Genomic DNA, 23,352 nt, shown 5'->3' with positions numbered 1-23,352 from the left:
AGGCTGTCAATTTTGTCCCTGTCTTGGGTGTTCATCTTTTGGCTGATGCTGAGGTGGAGTGGAAGCAGTTCCTTGTCTATGTTGTTCAGTTCTTTGTGGGTGATGTGTATTCTCTCCCATAACAGAGCCTGTTCCATCCTGTTGTAGATGCGGTTGGCCTGTGGTGATTTGAAGGTCCTTTTTGCTGTGAGAAATTGTGGTATGGTGTCTGTGTCTCTGCAGCGTAGCAAGAAAGTTAGTGAGCAGAGTAGATGTGCTTTCCTGGTCTGGAGTTTTTCCAGTCTCCGAGTGTCTTGGAACAATTTCTCCCCGTAGAGATTTCCAATGTAAAGTCGAAGGCTTTCATGGCCGGCATCCATAGTTTTTCGTGGGTTTTTCGGGCTACTGTATCTTTGGCTATGGAACCAACTGGCCCAGCAGAACCAACTAATTGGCCCAGGAGAACCAAGAGGGGCACATTTCTCCATCAGCTCTTGGGATAATCAGACAAGGCTGCATCTGGATTGCAGAACTTATTGTTTGACATCACTTCAACTGCCATGGATCAATGTTACGAAATTCTGGGAACTGTAGTTTTGTCAGACATTTAGCCTTTTTGTAAGAGAGCTCTCTTACAAAAAGGCTAAATGTCTGACAAAACTACAGTGCCCAACTACAGTGCCCAACAAATACAGTTCTCAGAATTCCATAGCATTGAGCCATGACAGTTAAAGTGGCGTCAAATTGGATTAAAGCTTCTGTGCGGATGACCTCCAATGTGACCAAAGCTACTTCTGTCCCATAATCACACTGGAATCCAAACTAAAATGGACTTGGATAAGCCATTTTGTCCAGGAATCCCTAGACCAGGGAAGCTGCCACACACTTGCTTAAATATGGAATACTAGAGACTAGCAAATAATTGTCTAGTACTGAAAGCTTCATGGACTTAAAAAAACAAAACAATGATATTACAATGTCTTTGTTGCAAAGCAATTAGTACTCCTTTTGCCTTTAATAACTCAGTATAACTGGCAATTCTTCCATGGCCACAAGTCAGGAAGGCAACAACCCAGCACACATATGGAGGGGATTCACTTCTTCAAAAATCCTGCCCACATCCTTGGATTATAGAAATTGAAAGGCTTGCCATTATTGTGTGTTGCAAGCTATGTCTAATGTCAAAACAAATCTGAGTAATTTTATCTACCAAATGTAGTGCAAATTTCTCCCAGAAAGTAACCGAGTACTGTATATTTTTCTCTTGGGAATCAAAATATGATAGACTTTTGACCTCTTGAAAGAATTCTGCGGGACAGCTCTGAGTAGATACAATGCTGGGAGAGAAAAATGAGAACTTACAGTTGTACTTATTTATCCTTACTTACAGTGTAAGGTTAAGGCATTCAGAACACCATGCCACCACTTTATTTATTTATCATTTCAATGTTGGGGTGGTGGTGGTTAAGGGTACTGTTGACCATTTTTATGATCCTCCTCAATATTTTTTGTAAAAGTGGCATGGGTGCAGGGGGTAGCGAGGACAAACCAGAGCCTTGGGAAATATAGCTAATCCATGGCTTGCACATCCATGCACAGCTCAGTTACTGGCAGCAACAGCTTTAATATAAAATATGCTTATATGTCTCACTCACCACTGGAATGCAGCCCCAAGAACCTCTCTGAAATTGAATTTGTCCCTCTGCGTAAATGAGGTGCCCCACATGTGGTGTAGACATTATATCAGTGGCCTGAGTTATTAAGGCAATTCCCTATGTAACCTGTGGCGGTTCTCCTTGTGCTGTCAAATCCGATGTGTCCATCAACAAATAATTAGAAGGGGGATGGATGAAGAGAGTATTTCTGGACTGTATTTTATCAATTACTTTTAAGTGACAGCTGCTACAGCACTGAACCAGGTAGAGTGGTCCAATTTGTTTAAGATTCTGGGCACTATTCCAAAAATGGGATTGAAATGATGTAAAACAGCTATGTTAGAAATAAGCTTTAAATTGACCGACGCCACAGGATTTTTTTAAAAAAAATAAAAACAAGGCAGATTTCCCCCACTGTTGCTTTCACAACTTAAAACATTAGCTACTGCTATCTGGTTGAAGCTAAGATGTAAAAATAAATACCCCTCCCCCTGCAATGCAACAATAATCAAGCAGACCGCATAGGCAGGGCGTGGTATCAGCCATTTGACAAAATTCCTTTTTAAAAAAGTCTTTCTAACTCTTCATAGTGGAAACAAGATAGTCTATATACTAATACGGTATACCTTAGTTAATTAAGTAGATGTGATCCTGTACATTACTCATTTAACAGAAAATTTGGTACCAGATGCAGATATAACATGGAAAGAATAAGAACTGGTTTGCCCATCTCACACACACACACACACACACACACAGAGAGAGAGAGAGAGAGAGAGAGAGAGAAAGAAAGAAAAAAGCATTTTGACATGTTTAGCAAACTTTCCCCCCCAATACTAATATGCATGTGTGAAGTGAAACAACTAGGTCAGGTAGGCCTTGCATAATGAAACCACAACATTTTGAATCTTCCAGCAACCACTTTAAAGGCTCTTTCAAACTGCACCCAATGATGATTTTTTTCCTTTTCACCAGCTTCCAACTGTCTTATGACTTCTATTTTGGTGAACAAATTTAAAGATCTATTTAAAAAAAAACATGCTAGGGGTAGCTGGTGAGGCTACCTGCTCTCTCAGTTTCTCTCTGTATTGCTCCTTAGGCATGCTCAGATAGGGCTTCTGGGGGCAGCTGCTGTTTACTTTTCTTATTGTAGGCAGGCAAACACAACTACAGTAGGAATGGCTGCAATAGATCCCCACTCTTTTGTAGCTCAAGCTTTATTGCATTACTGTATTTACTTCTCCACTGCCATTCTCTTCTCCTTTTGTGTCATGTCTTTTTTAGAGTGTAAGTCTGAGGGCAGGGAACTGTCTGATTAATAAATGGTAAGATTATCTGAGAGCATTTGTGGCTGAAGAGTGGGGTATAAATATGCAAAATGAAGTAAAATATTCTGCTGCAACCTAATACTGGTGGGTTACAGACCACCCGTTTGGGGCGGGCTGCACCTGCCCCTTTCCCCGGTGTATCGGGGCCTCAGCTGCCAGACCGGCAGTCTCCGAGGCCCCGATCAGCCGCTTTCCAGGCTGTGGGGAAGCGGCAAAAGGCCCCTTCCCCGCAGCCTGGAAAGGGGTGTCCTTGGGGCTTCAAGCCCCAAGGACACCCCGTGGTGGCAGGGAGGAGGAGAAAGGGGCCGCATCTGAAGCCATCTGAAGGCTGCGCCCAGCGACGGAAAGCGGCGCCGCAAACCAGGAAGGAGCTCCGAAACGGAGCTCCTTCCTGGTCCGCACAAAGGGCGCACTAAGCGCCCTGGCGCGGACCGACGGCGTCACGTCCGTGCCGCCCTGTATAGAGGCAGCGCGGTCATGACGTCATCATGGCGGCCCCCATGTGGAAGGGGAGCTGCCATTTTGTACGGACTAAGTCCGTACTAGGGTTAGGGGGTGCGGAAGCACCGCACCTTCCTAACCCTAGTACGGACTGACTCCGCACTTTCATGGCGGTTTGTAACCCGCCACTGAAAGTCTGTGTTTGTCCAGCCCTCTCTCACCATCCTCCTAATATTAGAAAATGTCCAGCTAGACAGAAAAAGAGGAGGAAAGGTGGACTGGGGCCCCCAAAAGAAGATTTTGTATAAAAGAGCTACTTTGTCAGATGATTTGTTAACTGAAGTATGCCTATATTTGAGTGCAAATATCTATTTCTCTTACCACTTTGAATTGTAAAAATGGAAGAAAGCAGACTGTTCATCAACCTTTTTTGGCATTTTCAACAGAAATCCTTGTTACCTCCCCATCGTGAACTCTACTTTCAGTTAAGAAGTTTGTGTCCTTGTGAAAAATTAATGGAGATGAAAACTGGAGCCAAGGGCCAGCTTTCAAAATTTATGATCTAATCATAAAAATATAATATCTACCATGTAATTATAAAAGCCATAGGAACAAAGCACCACGATTAGATATCTTTGAGACATGCAATATTATTATAGTACCTAGTAGCACTATGTTTAATGTTTAAAGATGGTACGGTGTAAAGTGATGTATGATAGTATCAGACTGCATCAAAACCTAAAAGGGTTTTCAGATGTTCATAACCTCTAACAGGCGTGGTTTCAAAACTTTCTTGCTATGAAACCACAAGTCATAATTATCTGCTCTGACAAATGGGGGGCGGGGGGGGGAATGAAAAGGAAGGACACAGTCCTGTCTATCTATTAAAGCAGAGATGAAATTCAGGTGGTCCTCCACTGTTAGACCCCCATGGGCCCTGAATAGTGCCTTTTCTGGTTGGGTCTGACGGGAGTCCACCAGCATCTGGAAAGCCATAGGTTCTCCACCTGTACACTAGAGAGACCACAGTTATCGCTCATCTTCATCTTGGGGCTGCTGAGAGCAAGCTTGAGCCCTGGTGAATTTTTGGGGGGATAATGGTGGAAGAAGTTTGATCATCCCCTCCTTTTTTGTGGGAGATGGGGACACATAGTGACTGACAACCAGTACCCTATCCCCTGTCCATTTGTCCAACTTCACTCTGACCCACACCCGGAGAATGCCCCCCCCCTCATGTCACATATCTCTTAGCAGCCTGGCCAGTCAGGAGATGTTTGGGAGCTGCCCTAGTTGGCCACCTATGTTAAAAGAGGGACACATTCTTGAAGATCGTGTTAGTGGAAGCTTCAAAAACATCACACTTTCTTTACCTCCTGCCACAATTCATTTTGTGGTACTTCATTGCAGTTTTTGTGGCAGTTTTTCAAACTGTATTTACCACACAGGTTTCTCTCTTCTATGCCAGCTCTTATCACAGAATTCATATTGCACATGGTGAATGGCAGATTTCTCATCCCTCCCCCAAATACATTTGCTGTTTGAAAATAACTCTGCTTAGTTGCAAGCATCTCATTTCTGACTTTCTTCCTGTTTTGGACATCAGGTTTTATTTGCCATTCATGGCTTGCTAAGACAGTAAGAAGAGCTTAATCAAGTGCCGTTTTATCCAGAGCTTAGTTTTTAAAACTTGCCAAGGAGGAAGAGTTAAAGCAAGACTGATCATACAGCAGCAAGAGGCAACTTGATTTTGTTATAGCTGGGCTGTTTGCGTGGGCACCCACCTCCACGGAGGATATTTGTTAATATACTTCTAGGGCAGACATGACTTCATAGCCTCAAAGCAGACACTGTCGCTGAAACAAACAGTGGCACTGCAACCTCTGTTAAGGAAGGATCTAGTCATTCAGGTTCCAGCCACAGCAAATTTGGCATCCACAAATGATAAGAATAAATGCTTACCATGAGAGTACTCTTGCCACATTAACGGAGCAGCTAACAAAGAGCGAGAGGCATGAAACTACCAAAACCATGAAGAATAACCATTTGCATCCCAGGCTCCTTACATTGCAGCTCTAGCATAAAGTGTTGCATTTATTAAAAGCACTCGTGGAAATGCACATAGTGTTTTCTTTCTCTTGTTCAACGCCAGGAAGTCTTCCTTCTTCCCAGCAAATCAGGTCTCTTGCAAATATTCCAGATGCCAATGAAATTGAATATTTTGGCCAATTAGAAACACTGCTGCCAAAGGTGTTGGCAAGGCACACTGGTTCTGGCCCTGCAATGACCTCTGCAAATGTCAAGATATGGAGAAGTCCACACCACCCCTTGAACTGCTGGCCAGGTCCTTCATTTGCTCTAGCCCCTTTTTCGTATGGCTTTTATGGACTGAGCTATAGCTCCCAGATGCCCTAATGACTGTGTCTCTTATTTAAAAACAAAACAAAACAATGCACACACACAGAGAGACACATTGGGAAGGGATTGTTGCCCTCTCAAAATGTTCTGAAGCAATGTGAGTCAAGGTGGTGGTCTATGAACAGTGCTGTGTGGCACAATTGCAGGAAACAGTTGTAGTCAATGTACACAAATATGGTGCTGGTCTTGGCATATTGGGGAGAAAAACCCTGCTGCTCCTCTAACATATATTAAGAACCACTGCTCTAAACTTCACTGTAGCTATCCGATAGGCACCTATTAGCTGCAGGGAGCCACTGCTGAAGCAAATGTCCCTCTGCTGTTAAGAAGCTGGTGTGTGTCTGGAGCAGTAGGGGTAGGCAACTCTACATAACAGGAAACATTACATCAGAGGTACCTTCTTCTTGTGTCAAAGAGTCTTAACCTTTCGGTTTAAAACCCAGTCAGAAAGGGCAAAGGGGAGGGAGGAGGTATGAGGAGCTGCCTGAGCTCTTACTCCATTACAAATTCTGCATTCATGTTTCAGGGTGGTATAACACTTACAATCAGAGAATCATAAAATCATAGAGTTGGAAGACATCTCAAGAGCCATCCAGTCCAACTCCCTTCTGTCACGCAGGAACTCACAATCAAAGCAGATGGCCATCCAGCCTTTGTTTAAAAACCTCCAAAGGAGGAGACTTCATGACACTCTGAGGCAGTGTATTCCATTGCCACAATTGTCCTTTTTATACAGAAATTAAAGGCACAGGAATTTTATCTTTCATATTTTAGTCAATTTCAGCAGCAGTAGCTTAGATTAGAATAATCCCCCAAGAAAAATAGACAGTATCATGTATTTTGCGGGGGAACTACTGCATTTACGTACAGTTTATGGGCTTTTGACAGGCTATGAGATACAGATGGACTTCTGGTCTGGTTCACCAGGGGTCTTCCTATTTTGAAGCTATCAACATAGTGATATTACAGAGAATGTAAGTGGACTGCTAAAATTATACAGCAGTACAGTAATACAGTATCAGTATTCTGTTTTTAGCAATGTCAGAAACTTCAAGGAGAACCTCGATAATCTGGGTAGAATTGGCAGGATAAATATAAGAGGACTGTATCAGTTAAGACAGACACAATGATCATGGTGAACAAATAGAATCATAGAATCATAGACTCATAGAGCTGGAAGAGACCGCAAGGGCCATCCAGTCCAACCCCTGCCATGCAGGAAATCCAGATCAAAGCATCCCCAATAGATGGCCATCCAGCCTCCGTTTGAAGACCTCCAAGGAGGGAGACTCCACTACACTCCGAGGGAGTTTGTTCCACTGTCGAACAGCCCTTACTGTCAGGAAGTTCCTCCTAATGTTGAGGTGGAATCTCTTTTCCTGCAGCTTGCATCCATTGCTCCGGGTCCTAGTCTCTGGAGCAGCAGAAAACAAGCTTGTTCCCTCCTCAATATGACATCCCTTAAAATATTTAAACAGGACTATCATATCCCCTCTCAACTTTCTTTTCTCCAGGCTAAACATACCCAGCTCCCTAAGGCGTTCCTCATAGGGCTTGGTTTCCAGACCCTTCACCATCTTAGTTGCCCTCCTCTGGACACGCTCCAGCTTCTCAACGTTCTTCTTGAACTGTGGCGCCCAGAACTGGACACAATATTCCAGGTGGGGCCTGATCAGAGCAGAATATAGTGGCACTATTACTTCCTTTGATCTAGACACTATACTTCTATTGATGCAGCCTAAAATCACATTGGCCTTGTTAGCTGCCGCATCACACTGTTGACTCATGTTCAGCTTGTGGTCTACTTGAACTTTAGATCCCTTTCACACATAATTTCATTCAGCCAGGTGTCCCCCATCCTATATCTGTGCATTTCATTTTTTCACCCTAAGTGCAGTACCTTACATTTCTCCATGTTCATTTTCTTAGCTTTGGCCCAGCTTTCTAGACTATTCAGGTCATCCTGAATTTTGATCCTGTCCTCTGGAGTATTAGCTATTCCTCCTAATTTGGTGTTATCTGCAAATTTGATAAGTATGCCCCCGATTCTGTCATTCAAGTCATTGATAAAGATGTTGAATAGCACTGGGCCCAGGACAGAGCCTTGTGGGACCCCACTAGTCACTTCTCTCCAGGATGAAAAAGAACCATTGTTGAGCACCCTTTGGGTTCGGCCGGTCAACCAGTTACAGATCCATTTAACAGTTTCTTTGTCTAGCCCACATTTTACAAGCTTGTTTGCAAGAATGTCATGGGAAACCTTGTCAAAGGCCTTACTGAAATCAAGATATACTATATCCACAGCATTCCCTTCATCTACCAAGCTGGTAATTTTCTCAAAGAAAGAGATAAGATTTGTCTGGCATGACTTGTTTCTCTGAAACCCATGTTGACTTTTTGTGATTATGGCATTGCCTTTTAGATGCTCGCAGACTCCATGTTTAATTGTCTGCTCTTGAATCTTTCCTAGTACTGATGTCAGACTAACTAGACGATAATTGTTTGGATCCTCTTTCTCCCCCCCCCCTTTTGAAGATGGGAACAACGTTTGCCCTCCTCCAGTCTGCTGGGACTTCTCCTGTTCTCCAGGAGTTTTCAAAGATTATTGCCAATGGCTCCAATATTACATTTGCCAGTTCTTTTAATACCCTTGGATGTAGCTCATCTGGTCCCGGAGACTTAAATTCATTTAGGTTAAACAGGTATTCCTGTACTATCTCTTTACTTATTTTGTGCTGAAATTCCCCTATTCTGCCTCTGCTCCATTATCCTCAGGTTGAGCACCCTTTGCCTTTTCTGAGAAGACTGAGGCAAAGAAAGTGTTGAGTAATTCTGCCTTTTCTCTGTCTTCTGTTAGCATTTTGCCATCTACTCCACACAGTGGCCCTCCCATTTCCTTCTCCTTCCTTTTGCTACGGACATATCCAAAAAAGCCCTTTTTGTTGTTCTTAACCTCTCTAGCAAGCCTGAGTTCATTCTGTGCTTTAGCTTTTCTGACCTTATCTCTGCACATGCTAGCTATTTGTTTGAATTCCTCTTTGGTGATTTCCCCATTTTTCCATTTCTTATACATGTTCCATTTAAAATTTAGTTCCTTTGTCATCCATCCTGGGTTCTTGCGACACCTCCCATTTTTCTTTCTCACTGGAACTGTTTTAATTTGTGCCTTCAGTATCTCCCTTTTGAGAAACTCCCATCCATCTTGAACTCCCTTCTCATTTAGTATTCCTGACCATGGGATCACCCCCAGTATTTCTCTAAGTTTACTGAAATCCGCTCCCCTGAAGTCTAGAATGCGTGTCTGACTATGCCTGGCTTCTCCTTTCCACTGTATAACAAACTCCAGGAGAACATGGTCACTTCCACCTAAGGATCCCACCACTTGCACCCCATTAACCAAGTCATCCTTGTTGGTTAGGATCAGATGTAAAATAGTTGACCCCCTTGTTGCCTCTTCCACCTTTTGGACCATGAAATAGTCTTCCAGGCAAGTGAGGAATTTGCTAGACCTTGAGGATTTGGCTGAGTTTGACTTCCAACAAATATCAGGGTAGTTGAAGTCACCCATCACTATTACATCTCTTCTTTCTGAGTGTGTGGTCATCTGTTCTAGAAAGGCATCATCCAATTCCTCCGTCTGACTTGGGGGTCTGTAGTAGACTCCCACCATAACATTCTTGTTGTTTCCCTGCCCTTTAATTTTTATTCAGATGCTCTCCACCTGGCTTCCAGGATTGATGTCCTGGATCTCTTCACTGGTGTAAATGTCCCTGACATATAGGGCTATTCCTCCTCCTTTCCTGTTTGGCCTGTTTCTCTTGAAAAGGTTATACCCCTCTATTTCCACATTCCAATCATGAGACTCATCCCACCAGGTTTCAGTGATGCCTATTATATCATATTTGCTTTGTTGTACTAGGAGTTGAAGTTCATCTTGCTTATTTCCCATGCTCTGTGCATTAGTGTAGAGGCATCTAAGACCATGTGTTCCCTTTACTTGCTGCCTGTGCAAGTTCTTTTGCCTCACACTGTTGGGTCCTTGCACTGTTTGTCTTGTTTCCTCTCTGTCAGTTTGACTTGTTCCCTCTCTGTCAGTTTGACTATCTTCTCCAGCCCTTTTGCCTTCCAGAATACTGTCTCCCTCCACCACATAACTCGGTTTAAAGCCCTCCTGATCAAATTCTTGAGGCTATTGGCAAAAATGTTTTTGCCAACTGGCGTGAAATGCAACCCATCCCTTGCCAGAAGTCCCTCCTCATGGAACCGCAGCCCATGGTCCAAGAATCCAAATCGTTCTTGGCGGCACCATCTACGGAGCCAGTTATTTACATCCGCTATTTTCTTCTCCCTTCCTGGACCATGCCCTTCGACTGGGAGAAGAGAGGAGATGACAACCTGTGCATCCACCTCTTTCAGCTTCCTACTCAAAGCCTCATAATCCCTTAAGATATTCTGAAGGCTATGCCTTGCAGTATCATTGGTTCCCCCATGAACCAAAAGAAAGGGGTAATGGTCAGTAGGCTTGACAAGTCTTGTTAGCCTCTCTGTCACATCACGGATCTTTGCCCCAGGGAGACAGCACACCTCCTGAGACATCTTGTGAGGCCCACAAACCACTGGTTCAGTGCCTCTCAGCAAAGAGTCCCCGATGACCACCACACGTCTCCTCTGAGGCTTAGCAGCGGCCGTTCCCTTTGGTGGAGCTCTGTGGGTCCCCTGCTCTGTCCCTGAGGTCTGTCCCTGCTGCTGTTCCTCATCATCCTTGATAGTAGAGAGAGATTGAAATCGATTCTGTAGCTGTAAGTTTACAGAATGTTCCCTGGTTTCCCTACTTCTGTGTGTGACCTTCCTCCAACCATCTACTTCTGTTGTGTGTGAAGTGACCTCCTCCTCTCCAGCAACTTTCTCTGTGTGTTTCCTGTCCAGGACCATCTGGTCCGTTCTGGTCAGGAAAACCTCTTCCTCCCTATGATGCTGAAGTGTAGCGACCTGGACCTCCAGCTGCTGTACTTTCTCTTCTAAGAGGGCTACCAAGTTGCACTTGGGGCAGGTAAAGTTCCTCATATCCCTAGGCAAGAAAACAAACATCCCACAGGTGTTGCAGGTGACTGCAGCAGGGCCTTCAGTGTCCATATTGAGAAGTCTTAAGGAGGCTCTGAACAAAACTGTGGGTTTCCCCTGCTAAACACAAGTGCAAAGACCCCCTGATGGCTTGGCCTTTGTCCCCAAACTCTGTCCTTGAGTTCAATTCACTGGCCTTATAGTTATGTAGACTAGCTCCTTTCAGAGCAAGTCTCTGACTCACTTCCTCTGAGCAGAAGAATGCTAATGAAATATGGATGGAAAGATTGTTTGAAAATATTTGAAAAATTGTTTAAAAAACATGCTTTTCAAGTGTTGAAAAATCTTGATGAAAAAAATCCTGGGCTGATGAGAATCTTCACAGTTCATAACCTTTTCTGCACAAAATTCACACATGGTTATTTTCTACACAGGAAAAACATTTTCTACATAGAAAATAATATTTTTATGCAAGAATATAAATTTTTGCACAGAAAGATGTTATATCTTGCTTTCCACCCTGTAACTGGGGACTTATGCCCTGGTGGTGCAGTAGTTAAATGCCTGTACTGCAGCCACTCACTCACAAACCACAAGGTTGTGAGTTCAATACCAACCAGGGACAGGGTTCAAGTGTGACTCAGGTTTACATCCTTCCGAGGTCGCAAAAATAAGTACCCAGCTTCTTGGGGGCAATTAGTTTACATATTGTAAACCATTTAGGGAGTGCTTAAGTGCACTCATAAGTAGTAATTGCTATTATTTTGTGTACAATTCACACATTGTTTTTCAGAGAAAACCTATTTTCTGCAAAGGAAACAACATTTGCTGTGCAAAAAATTGACTTTCTCTTTTTTGCATGAAACAATCATATACAATTTTTGTGCATAATACGTTCTGCATTGCAAATAGGTTTTCTCACAGCAGGAAGAAAATGTAAGAATTTACTAAAAGTACTGATTGATTTCTTCTGGAAGAAAATTAATGAAGAATTACAACCCATTACAAATGGAGTTCATGAGACACAGAATTATGCTAAATAGCTCAATTGTGATATACTGGAAAAAGATGAAAGTCAGGCCAGAAGAGGTAATAAGAAAATCAGAAGTGGATGTAAGTCTCTGAAGACAATATTCACTGCCTTGTTATAGAGGCCTGGTGTTTCCTTTGCTTGGCACTGACTATTCCTTTATATAATGTACATTCTCTTCTTTGCTGATTTCCTGCTATATAAAGATATTTCCTGTACAACTTGTCCTCAGCCTTTGGGCTCTCATTATACATCCTGTTATACAGAGTTTCTTTCAGGGTTTCTCCATTTCATGTATGGGCTTGAAACCAGAGATTTGCACCAAAGGGACAACCAGCACCAGGCACCAGAAAATATAACCAAGACTAACTATAAGCTAGGACCTCAAACCTGTTTGAAAAGAGCAGTGAAATCTACTCAATAACAGTAAAAAAGAAGGTGTGCTTTCACTTTTGTAGACAGGCATGAGAACACCAAGCCTTGGCTATAAATAGCCAACTTGGCTAGCTACTACCCTCAGCACTGCTGTTTATGTTTGTTTAAACTCTTCAACATTTTGACTCACACTCAAATGGCAGGTGGAAAGATGGTGTCGAGATCAAATCGTTTCGTTTCTATGGCACTAGAGATGTATTTCCTGCCTGGCTGGCTCCTATGTGCTATATATTTAACACAAATCCGTGAGGCATTTCAGCCCACCTGGCAGGGCCCTGCACCTTGCCCCCCTGCACACGCCTGAGCTGTTAGTACAGCTGCCTGTTGTTGCCATAGGGACAGAACCCATGAATGGAAAAGATGAGCAGAGGCCTGACTTGGAAAGAGGGCAGAGAAGGCCTACTTAGGGGAGTCTCTGCACAGCAGGCACAAACCAACTGCACGGAAAGTACAAGACTGTAATTATAAATTATTGCAAAGTCAAAAATACTACGGATCCAGGAAAAATCCCTCCATAAATAAGCAGGAGACAAAAAAGCAGCGAACAAGACCACAGTTCCAACTGACCACATGAATTCTGCCTAGAGCAACATGGACAGTAGCAGCAACTAAGAACACTTGGAATTTCTCATATCTGTTTCTCCTCTTGTCGTCCAGCACCTTCTCTGACATTCAACTTTGTCCCCTTTTGTCTCTGTTTCTCCTGGAATGTCCTGATACTCTTCAATGACTGATCAAAGAAAATAAGTAAACCTGCTCATATTAAATGAAGAAGCAGTTTGATGATACTGTAAGAGCAATCATAATTTCTCCCAAGGAATTCAGTGTTTGACAGTGGCCTGAAGCCAAATAGAGTTGACTCACTGAATCAAGTGCTGAATGGCAAGTCAGCCTGCACATAAATCCCACCTCCAACATTTCACAGACAAAAAAATGAGACATTTGTGATGAAACAACATCACAGTGTGGCCAAGATGGCAGATGTTATTAATGAGGAAGAACACACAAGCTAAGAGAAGGTACAGCATATTTTGTTTGTCTGTGCCTACAGGAAGAGCAAGATTCTGCCCTTCCTCTCCTTTCCCCCTGCTGCTTTAATTGGGTGCAACTACTTTTGCACTTTCAGCTGTTATACACTCCTGCAAACCATGCACTGTATTTTGGCATCCTCATATTTTGATATTTCATATTTGGGGATAGTATGTTTTTGAGATATCAATGACCTTTCAGGGACACTAAAGGACAGGTTCCCAAGAAAAAAGAAAATGTTTTCCCCAGGCATGTTTACATCCAAGTAAAAAAACCCCTCAAATCTAAAGTGCTTCTTCCTTCCCCCAAATAGTATGCATTTCCTCTGAAAACCTGAAGCAAAGGATCTCTTTGTACTGAAAGCAGCAAACCAATCTCTCTATGGTCCTAGCCAAGCTTCTCCACCCACTCATCTGCCTTGGTCCAGGCCTCAGAGGGAGAGAAGAATGCTGGACCTGATCCCCTCCCCCCTCACCATTCCCTTCTCCTTTTGTGTCGCGTCTTTTTAGATTGTAAGCCTGAGGGCAGGGAACTGTCTATTATCCCCTCTGTTGTAAGCAGCCTGGGATTCCCAGTGATTGGGCGGCATATAAATAAATCCTATCATCATCATCATCATCATCATCATCATCATCATCATCATCTCAGGGCTATCCCAATCCAATAAGTCTTTACACATCTGCACTCTGTGTATGTTCTGTGTCACCCTTAGACCTCCCCATCTGAGCCACTCCAGCTTTCCATGGTCTTCTCTTCGGACATGTAATTAAAATCCCTCTGCAATTCCTAACTCTTCTATTCCCTTTCCATATTTCTATTTTGGTTAGCTCTGTATGCTGTGTGTGTTTGAATTGCTATCTTGAGTGTGTGATTTCACTCTGCATATTTTTCTCAATAAAACCTTCTTAATCCACCAAGAACCTGGAGTTTTCCCAGTTAGTACTGGTACATAATGGTGCCCCCAGTTCAAAGGTCACCCAAGCCTCTTGCAAAGCTAATTTCTCCCAACATTTGACAGCCGGTGGGGTCCCCCAGTCCTCCTACCTGTTATTCGGATAACAAAGCTCACTTTGTACCAATGGAAATAAGCCAAGGGCAAAGAGAGAAGGAGAGATAAAATGGGAATTTTAAAAGCAAATGAAAAATTGCGATGACAGAGGATTAATTGGAACTTTCATTGCCAAAATGGGACAGTTGGAGGATACACAATGGCCTAGCAATTGGAGTTAACCCCCAATGCTGTGCATTTCCCTGCAAGATTTAGGCAGTGAACAGGCATATCAGGGCTCAATTAAAAATCAATAAATCACTTGGCAAAATCCATTTCCTAACTCAAATTAGGATGTATTTACTCCATGACATAGAACCTCTCAGTAAGTAAATTTTTATGATTGGTAACATATTAGGTAAAAACCAAGGTGCTGGGGGACATTTTTATTCATTTTGATGCAATGTTACATCATCTGCCCTCCCAAACCTATAATTAACTGGAACACAGTTGTGCCCTGAAATCTGCCCTTTCATGAATACTACAATCAGATTCAGCACTGAACAAAATGTATACAAAATGTGTACAGTGGGAAACTCTCCAGGTAACATGCGCATATTAGGGAAAATTGTGCCCAAACGTATTATGCACTACAGGGGAAGGTGATCTGTATGGTATGTGTATTATGAGTAATGCAAATGAAAAATTTACCCAAATTTACATTAATTTTAAAAACAAATTTATATGTGATGCATGCGATGAAACAAATTTAATTATGGATATCCAACAAACTGAGCAAAATTCACATTTACAGATTTCCCATCCCTACTTCATAGAGTGATAAAATCCATAAAGCTTGTAGACAGTGTTACCCAGACTGATAACTTTGGCTATTGTTTTACACAAAAACAATTTGCCTGTTGGGTTTTCTAGTTCTGTCCCTCTCAGTTGTCCCAAAAAGCAGGCACAGATACAAAGTGCACCACATTCTGCACTGAGTCTCATTCCTGAGGTGTATCTCAAGAAAGTCAGCATTATATCAGAGAGGATTCTGAACAAAAATCATCCTGCTGTTTCTGAAATGGATTTGGAAAGTGTTTGCACCTTGAAACCAAGTGTTTAATTAGTTGAACTGCTGTGCACCATCCACCCATAGATGATGCCCAAAGAAGGCAATGGAAGACTGCCTTTGGACTGATCTCATCGGAGGAGGCTGGCTGTGCAGAGCCAGAGAATATCTGTAAGGCTGCCAATGTAAACAGCCAGGAAGAAAGATACTTAATGTAACTGAACAGATTTACATCTCCCTGTCACATTGATTATCTGATTCCTTCTCTTTCACCAAGCTCTTGAGCAGCTGCCCCAGCAAAGAGAACAAATATAAACCACAAAAGGCTCTCAGACTGCAAAATTGCAGCTGTCAGCTATAAGGGGCCACAGAACACAATACAGAACTCCACTACACTTCTAGAGGAGTATGCTTTCTTTAAGAGTACATACTGTAAAACCTAGAGCTGGGAGAGTGGCTCTGATTGCCACTATGCAAATAGCCAGTGGATGGTAAGGTGTAACTCTGTACAGGAACGTATTATGTGCCAACATATCATTTACTCCTCTAGCAGACTCACCCATCAAACCACATTTACAGCTTTTGTCTTTCAATGTAACCTACCCTTGACTACAAGATCACCCTGTCAGAACTTGACAGTACGGTGTCTACAACTGTTTGGAGTTATATAGGGTATAATTATCAGTGCAGAAACAATTATTAGGAACTGGTAGCTTTCCAAATGTTGTTAGTCTTCTACACCCACAAACCCAACCCAGCATGCTTAATGGCAGGAATTCTGAGATGTGTAGTCCAACAACATCTTGGAAGGTCATGGGTTTACCACACTGAGCCAGGAGGACTAAAAAAATGAAGTGATGCAGTTTCAGCTATCCATGGGGTACAGCTTTTTCCTTGCTATGCTGCTTTAACATGCCAGCACTGGTAACAGTAGGCATGATCAATAACCAACATGGAAATTTTAATTCAATCTTTCCTAAGGCCCAAGCAGATTTGGACAGTACCACACCATTTAATACTCAACTTCGATCAGGCATGCAATCCAGGAACCTCAAAGTGCATAGCCATGATTATACTGCAGAAAAGCAAGGGTAAATATACGTCACTGTTTCCAAGGGAGAGAAGAGCATGAGATGGTGTCTGCCTGCAACAATACTTTCTGCCAAATGCCCTTGGGTTGACATCCTCTTTAACAGCATTCTATGAAAACATTTATTATTGTTTTCCAGTGCATAGTTAAATAGAGACCTCACCAATTGCTGACACTGAAATAAAAATGGGATGTGCAATTATTTCGCATGTAAATGCCTGGCCATAGAAATGCTTTTTTTCCAATGTAACCGTCCCCGTCTAGGACAAATATGACTGCCTGTTTACACGGTCAGGTTTTTTACAAAGGAAGTCAGACACTGTGAATCAAGATTGCACCTTTTGTTCTAAAATTTTCTGGTTTACTCACTTTCTTCTTAGTTAATGGCTTTGCTACTAAAAGGGATAGAAATGCTGCAAAGATTCTAGGCATCTCATTCCTACTGAGAAATCCTATTAGTGTTAAATTGACAGGACTTTCTTAGTTGTGGTGTTTCGTCTTGGGAGTCCCCAGCCAATGCATCAGACACCCATCCTTGCTGTCTTAAATGGAATCTAATTTTATTACTTATTTTTATTGATGCTGCTGTAATGAAAGCTGTTTTATTATTTATGAATTTGATTTGGTTTTTAATTTTTTATCATGCTATTTTGTTTATGGTTTTAATATATTCTGAGCTACCTCAAGCATCTCTGATAGACATGCTAAGCAAAAATGTTCTAATAAGTATGTAAATACTAACTACAAGCAGTGACCCAAAGGGCTCTAACCTGATTATAGCCTTAAAAAGTAATGTTGCCATTCTCCAGTCCTTGGATACTTAAGAACAAAAACATTATTCAGGAGAGATTTATTCAAGTTATCTTTAATTAACCGGAGGTATCAAGCTATGGAAATTAATTTTCTTTGTTCAGATAGCATGCTAAATTAATCTTCTCCAAATAAATACCCTCATATGTGGAACTACCTTTTATGTTATCTCCGAAAGGGATGATAGGAGTAGTCCAAAACCTCTGGAGGGCACTTGGTTGGGGAAGACTGTGCTAAACCATATACTGCCATGTGTAGCATACTTGCCCCACAGCTGACTTGGAAAGAGATTACCGTAGATACAGGTACTGTTTCACAATGTTGGCTGCAGAATAATATCCTGGCAAGGGACAATTAAGTCATTATTTATCCAGTGCTTAACTAAAACTCCAATCAGCCCAGGTCATCATGACCAAAAGAGATGGGGGGGGGGGTGTCCATCACATCAGGAGGGCCCAGGATTATGGAAGACATGAGCAATCAACACATTTGTGTAAATAAGATAAATAAACTTGTATGTTTCATGAAACATGAGTCTTTTATCCAAAATGATTTTGACATTTTCAGAAATAGATTGTTTTCTACTGTGTAGTTGCAAATAAAACAAAAACATTTATATACATTAGAACATCCCATGAGACACAGATCTATGAATGGAGGTTCTGAATGGTTTTTGTTTGTTGCTGTGTGCTTTCAAGTCATTTCTGACATGGTGAACATAAGGTAAACCTATCTTTCTTGGCAAGATTTGTTCAGAGGGAGTTTGCCATTGCCATCTTCTGAGGCTGAGAGTGTGTGACTTGCCCAAGATCACTCAGTGGGTTCCCATGGCCAAGTCAGGATTTGAATCCTGCTCTCCCAGAGTCATGGTCCAGTGCTCAAACCATTATGTCACACTGGCTTTCTTTCAGAATGGTACTCTGTATTAATAAAGCCCTTATCAAATTTGTCAGATATCTATAACTGCAGCTTCCCCCATGTTCCTTAGCCCTTTATGATCAGACACTGAATGTACTAACAGATACCTAAGAAACAGAAATAGAATATCAGCAGAAATAGACTATTAGCACAAATTTCTGTATAGCTACTGATATTAGGTCCCACTCTGTCTGTGTATGTCTTCCACCTGTATGTATATACTTATTAAAATATTTCTATCCCACTCTTTATTTCAGTGTCTCAGGGTAGCATACAATATAAACAATTTAAAGCACTTCCAGATTAAAAGCATACTTAATTTCAACAAGATAAACACATAATAAACATAGCAACAGTTAAAAATTTTAAAGCTACAATGATTTAAAACTATGCATATGTATACTTTGAAATAATTCAGTCCCTAAAGGCTTTAACAAAAAGCCATATTTTGGGTTGGTGTTGGGAAAATACCAAAGTTGAGACCTGTCGGATCTCCAAGGGGACAGCATTCCACAATTGCAGCACTAGAGCAAAGAAGGCCCTCTCCCATGTCTTACTTTGTAGTGCCCCCATTGATTATTTGTTGTTGTTACTGTGTGCCTTCAAGTTGTTTCTGACTTATGGCAACTCTATCATGGAGTTTTCTAAGGCTGAAAATGTGTGACTTGACCAAAGTCACCCAATAGATTTCCATGGTGAAACGAGGATTTGAACCCTGGTCTTCAAAGTCATAGTCCAATCCTCAAACCAGACCACCACCTTGCAAATGATGGGAATTTGCAAAGCCCTTGGTTGCATATTGCAGTGATACTCAAAATGTCACCCATGAACTGATGCTTGCCCCTGGAGTGCCTCTAGGAAAGATAGAAACAGTTGTAGCAAATGGACACAGATCTAGTACCCTTGTACACTGGAAAGACATAATTGCCAGTCCCCTGTATATGATAGCTTAAAACCCACTGACATAAAGAACACATAGTGCCTCTATGTTCTAAAGAATTCAGTTCTTATTTTATCCATTCAAAGTAAACTGGTCCTTATGATATACACTAGTATACATTTCATGTATGTACCTGTTAATATACATCCTCTGATCTTGCTGTTGTTTATATTTTAAAAAAAACCTAGGCTTTGGGCCAGCTCTTCACTTTGTAAGAGATACTTAACGCTATCTAGAGAACACCAAACCTTTGAATGGAATAACAAAGACTCTGGGATGCCATCATCCATCCTTCATTTTTGTCACAACTTCAGCTTTGTTCATATACTATTAAGCTGAAAGTCAGCCAACCTCAAGTTCACTGGTTTATCTGGGCTAGGAAGGGAAGCTGGCTTGTATTTTCTTTCCTTCACATTTAACAGGCATAAAAACAAAACATTGTTGCATGTTCCTACATCAAATGGAAAATGTTTAAAATAATTGGAACCTAATATATCTTTGGCACAGCCTGTTTTGGCACTTCCATACTTTCTGGATGCTGCTGTGTTGTCCATATACTGAGGTCCAATTCATTATGCATGGATGGCTGCACAGATCTGCCTTACATTAGCAGACCTTGGCTGATTATTAAATTCAATGCCAGCTCCCTCTCACATTCAAGCAATTGTTCATCTTTTTTTAAGATGAGGGGTAAAATTAACTTTTAAGAAAGTCAAACAAACAAAAACACAGACTTCAGTGATGGAGAATGGCGATATAACATTACAGTCAGTACTGGTCATACCAAGACTAAATTGGGGTGGATGGAAGTTTCTTCTGAGTATAATTCAAGGAGAAGGATACCCCCTCCCCATGTACACATTCTATGGTAATTACCTATATATTTTGTCTTATGGGAAAAAATTAACTTGTAACAGTGGTACAGCTTGCAATAGTAGGGCATTCTCAGTTGACAAAATGAATGTATCCATAAAAAAGTTTAAGAAAGACCTCTTTCTATGGGTAATCAACTGTGCAGGGGGCAGCATTTTTCTACCCTGCAACAGCCCGGTGGGCCACACCATTTCACTTAGGCATGCCTAATGTGACAGAGTTCCTGGCTTGATAGACCTATTGTGACAAGGTCTATCATGCATATGATGAATTGGGCTCAAGGCCATGAAGGTTCATGCTGCCAATCTCTATCTTTTAGTGGTCTCAGGGTGCTACAAGATTCCTTTCCATACTATTGGGCATGCTTTGATTGTGATTTCCTGCATGGCAAGGGGTTGGACTTAATGCCTCTTGTGGTCTCTTCCAACTCTATGATTCTATGTATTCAGAGCTATAGCTGTTAGTCTGTAAAATCTGTATGTAGTGGGATCTTGTAGCACCTTTGAGACTAACTGAAAGAAAGAAGTTGGCACCAACTTCTTTCAGTTAGTTGCTTTCTTTCAATTAGTTGGCAGGAAGGTGCTGACAACTTCTTTCTTTCAGTTAATCTCAAAGGTGCTACAAGATCTCTGTACATACTGATGTGACATCAGTCACTTCTGACTGGCATTCTGGCCGTGGAGCAGTTTTCTGGGGCTGCACTTAGGGGTTCCAAGGGACACATGTGGTCCACAGGCCTCACTTTGCCCACCCCTACACTAGTGGTTCCGCTTCAAACAAGTCTAAACTGTACTCTTGCCTTTTTTAAGAGCCCAAGGAGTGAATCATTGAACTATGTGTAACATGTAGTTGTACCATATTCCCTAACTGGGAGGGGAGAATTGAAACCTTTTAGAAACAAGATTAATAATTAAGGACCCGTACAGACAGGCCAAAATAAAGCTGCTTTGGGTCACTTTGGAGGTATGCTGTTTAAATTATGCATGTGTCCTAAGAGTCCAGAAGCTGCACCAAAGCCATGCTCTAGTTCTCTTAGGACGCATGCATCATTTAAACAGCATGTCTCCAAAGTGACCCAAAGCAGCTTTATTTTGGCCTGTCTGCATGGGCCCTAACTTCACAGAGCTTGGAACTTAAGAAGAAGAAAAATATCACCTTACAGGATTTTCAGTAAGAGGCACATTCTAGCTTCCAGTAACAACTTGTTAGCAGTGGATACTTTATTCAGTGAACACATGGTATTGTTTCTACTTCACTGTGCTTGATATTGCACAGACATGCAATTTCTTGACCCTTGGGAGCCAACTCTCTCATGCCTGGTGCTTCTGTCCTTCTGCTGTTCATTGGAAGGAGGCTGCTATCAAGCAAGCTAAGATGGGAGACTTGTCAGGAAACATCACAAGAGTGTTGAGGAATTGTACAGGACTGTGCCATCAAAGCATGCACTTTCTTAATTCGATGTGCAGGGTATGGAAGTTGACTCTTTATACAATCAGTTTTTAAACAGAACTTACCCATATAAAAGTATTCTGGGGACTTTTCATCAGTTGCTAAATCTCTTATTACATCTCCAAACCGTAGCCACAGCCCAAATGCGACGACAGCTGAACCTGCCAACTGGAAAAATAAAATGAAACCCAGAGGGTTAACAGCTAAAGGAAGGAATAGTAGTTCCCCAAAATCTGCAAACAAACAACTCCTCCTGCATCCTGGAAACTCCCAAGGTAGATGATACAGAGGTCCCACCCACGTGCTGGAATATAAAGATTGCTATTGGCATGAACACACTTTCTTTTGTACACAATTCTGTTAAAGCTGTTGTGCTAACAAGGATATGTGCAGACATTTTGACAGGTGCATTCACTCTGGAAATACTCTGTGTTTTTTAAAAATATGTATAAATTTTTCTAACAGATCAAATTGATGGAAGCCACTTCTGTGCATTACAACTATAGCTGGCTGTACAAAGTGCCGGCTGGGTGAAAATAAATGGCTTCAACAACATGCTTTTTTCCTACTCCTGAAACAATTTTTTCAGTATTTTAAAAATAGATGAATGTAGGTTCTTTATTTTTTAAGGGAGAATAAATTAACCAAATTAATGTATATGCAGTACTTTAAAAACAAAACCAGCAAACTAACAGCTCAAAGTATGATGAGAAATGGAAGACATTGTACTGAATCCATGTTTAATTTGCTGGCTTATCTGCAAAAGAAGAGTCACTGTTTTGTAGCTATAAGAGTCTTGGACTTGGACTTTGGGATACCAGGATCTGAATCTCTGCTCAGCTATGAAAACCCACTGGGTAACTATGAGAAAGTCACATTTTCTCATCCTCAAAGGAAGACAATAGAAAATCTCCTCTGAACAAATATTGCCAAGAAAACTCTCTGATACGTTTACCTTAATATTGCCATAAACTGAAAATGACTTGAAGGCAAACAACAATAACAATTACAACAACATTTGTCAAATGTATCGCAAAGACAGGAGAACTCAAGGCCTATGGTGAGAACAACATGAAAAGTACTCTTCTGCCTGTATGATTGTATGCACCCAACAGTTACATACAAAATATGCTGACAGTTATTGTAAATAAGCTCATATTTTGACATTCATTAAATGAGAGACTGCATTTTCTCTAGCACTGAACCTGACAGTGCCAAATAAAAGTGCTTTTCCTGACTGCGTCTTTGCATGGTGCTCAAAAACTCACAAATAAATAAATAAATAAATAAATCAGCTTCACTTTAACTTTTCCTGATTTGCAGTGACCCTATTAGTACTGCACCAACTCGAAATAAACTGGAATCAAAATTGTACTAACTGCCACATATTTCCCATGTCCAAATTCAAATCGGTACAAAAGGGTTGCCATTTTATTTTCTTCCCAGCATGCCAAAACCTATTCAAACAATAGCCTTATTGTTTGCCAGTCAAACTTGCCAGCATAATGCTTTCAAGTGGAAGGTCCTAAGCTCAATTCCCAGCATCTGCAGGTGAGACATGGAAAGGATCCTGCCTGAAATGCTGGGTGCCACTGCCAATAAGAATTGATAATACTGGGCTAGATGGAGCAATAATTTCACTGATTGGTCAATGATTTGATTCATGGGATTTGACTCATAGGGTTCCTGTGACAACTATGAGGAGGCCAGTCTGACCTCTTTTAGTAAAGAGACTACAAAGCAAAACAACATCAACAACAAAAGATCCACTTGTGCTCCCACCAAACACGAAGGAGGAAAGTCCTGATAATACTTTATATTTTCCTGGGCAAAAGAAGAATA

The 23,352-nt window shown here is 41.6% G+C and overlaps 1 protein-coding gene across 1 annotated transcript in view; it reads right to left on the bottom strand.

The window, feature by feature from the left end:
- The window catches only part of TSPAN2 (tetraspanin 2), an 87,576-nt gene that overhangs the window by 30,984 nt on the left and 33,240 nt on the right, over window positions 1–23,352 (bottom strand). Inside the window, exon 2 of the mRNA XM_042463512.1 lies at window positions 21,576–21,678. Within this exon, the coding sequence (XP_042319446.1) occupies window positions 21,576–21,678 (103 nt within the window). The remainder of the gene's footprint in view (window positions 1–21,575; window positions 21,679–23,352) is intronic.

This window comes from Sceloporus undulatus, chromosome 4 (genome assembly GCF_019175285.1).
Source record: "Sceloporus undulatus isolate JIND9_A2432 ecotype Alabama chromosome 4, SceUnd_v1.1, whole genome shotgun sequence".
In the NCBI taxonomy this organism is placed as follows: domain Eukaryota; kingdom Metazoa; phylum Chordata; class Lepidosauria; order Squamata; family Phrynosomatidae; genus Sceloporus; species Sceloporus undulatus.
This window is presented reverse-complemented; position numbering and strand designations above follow the sequence as displayed.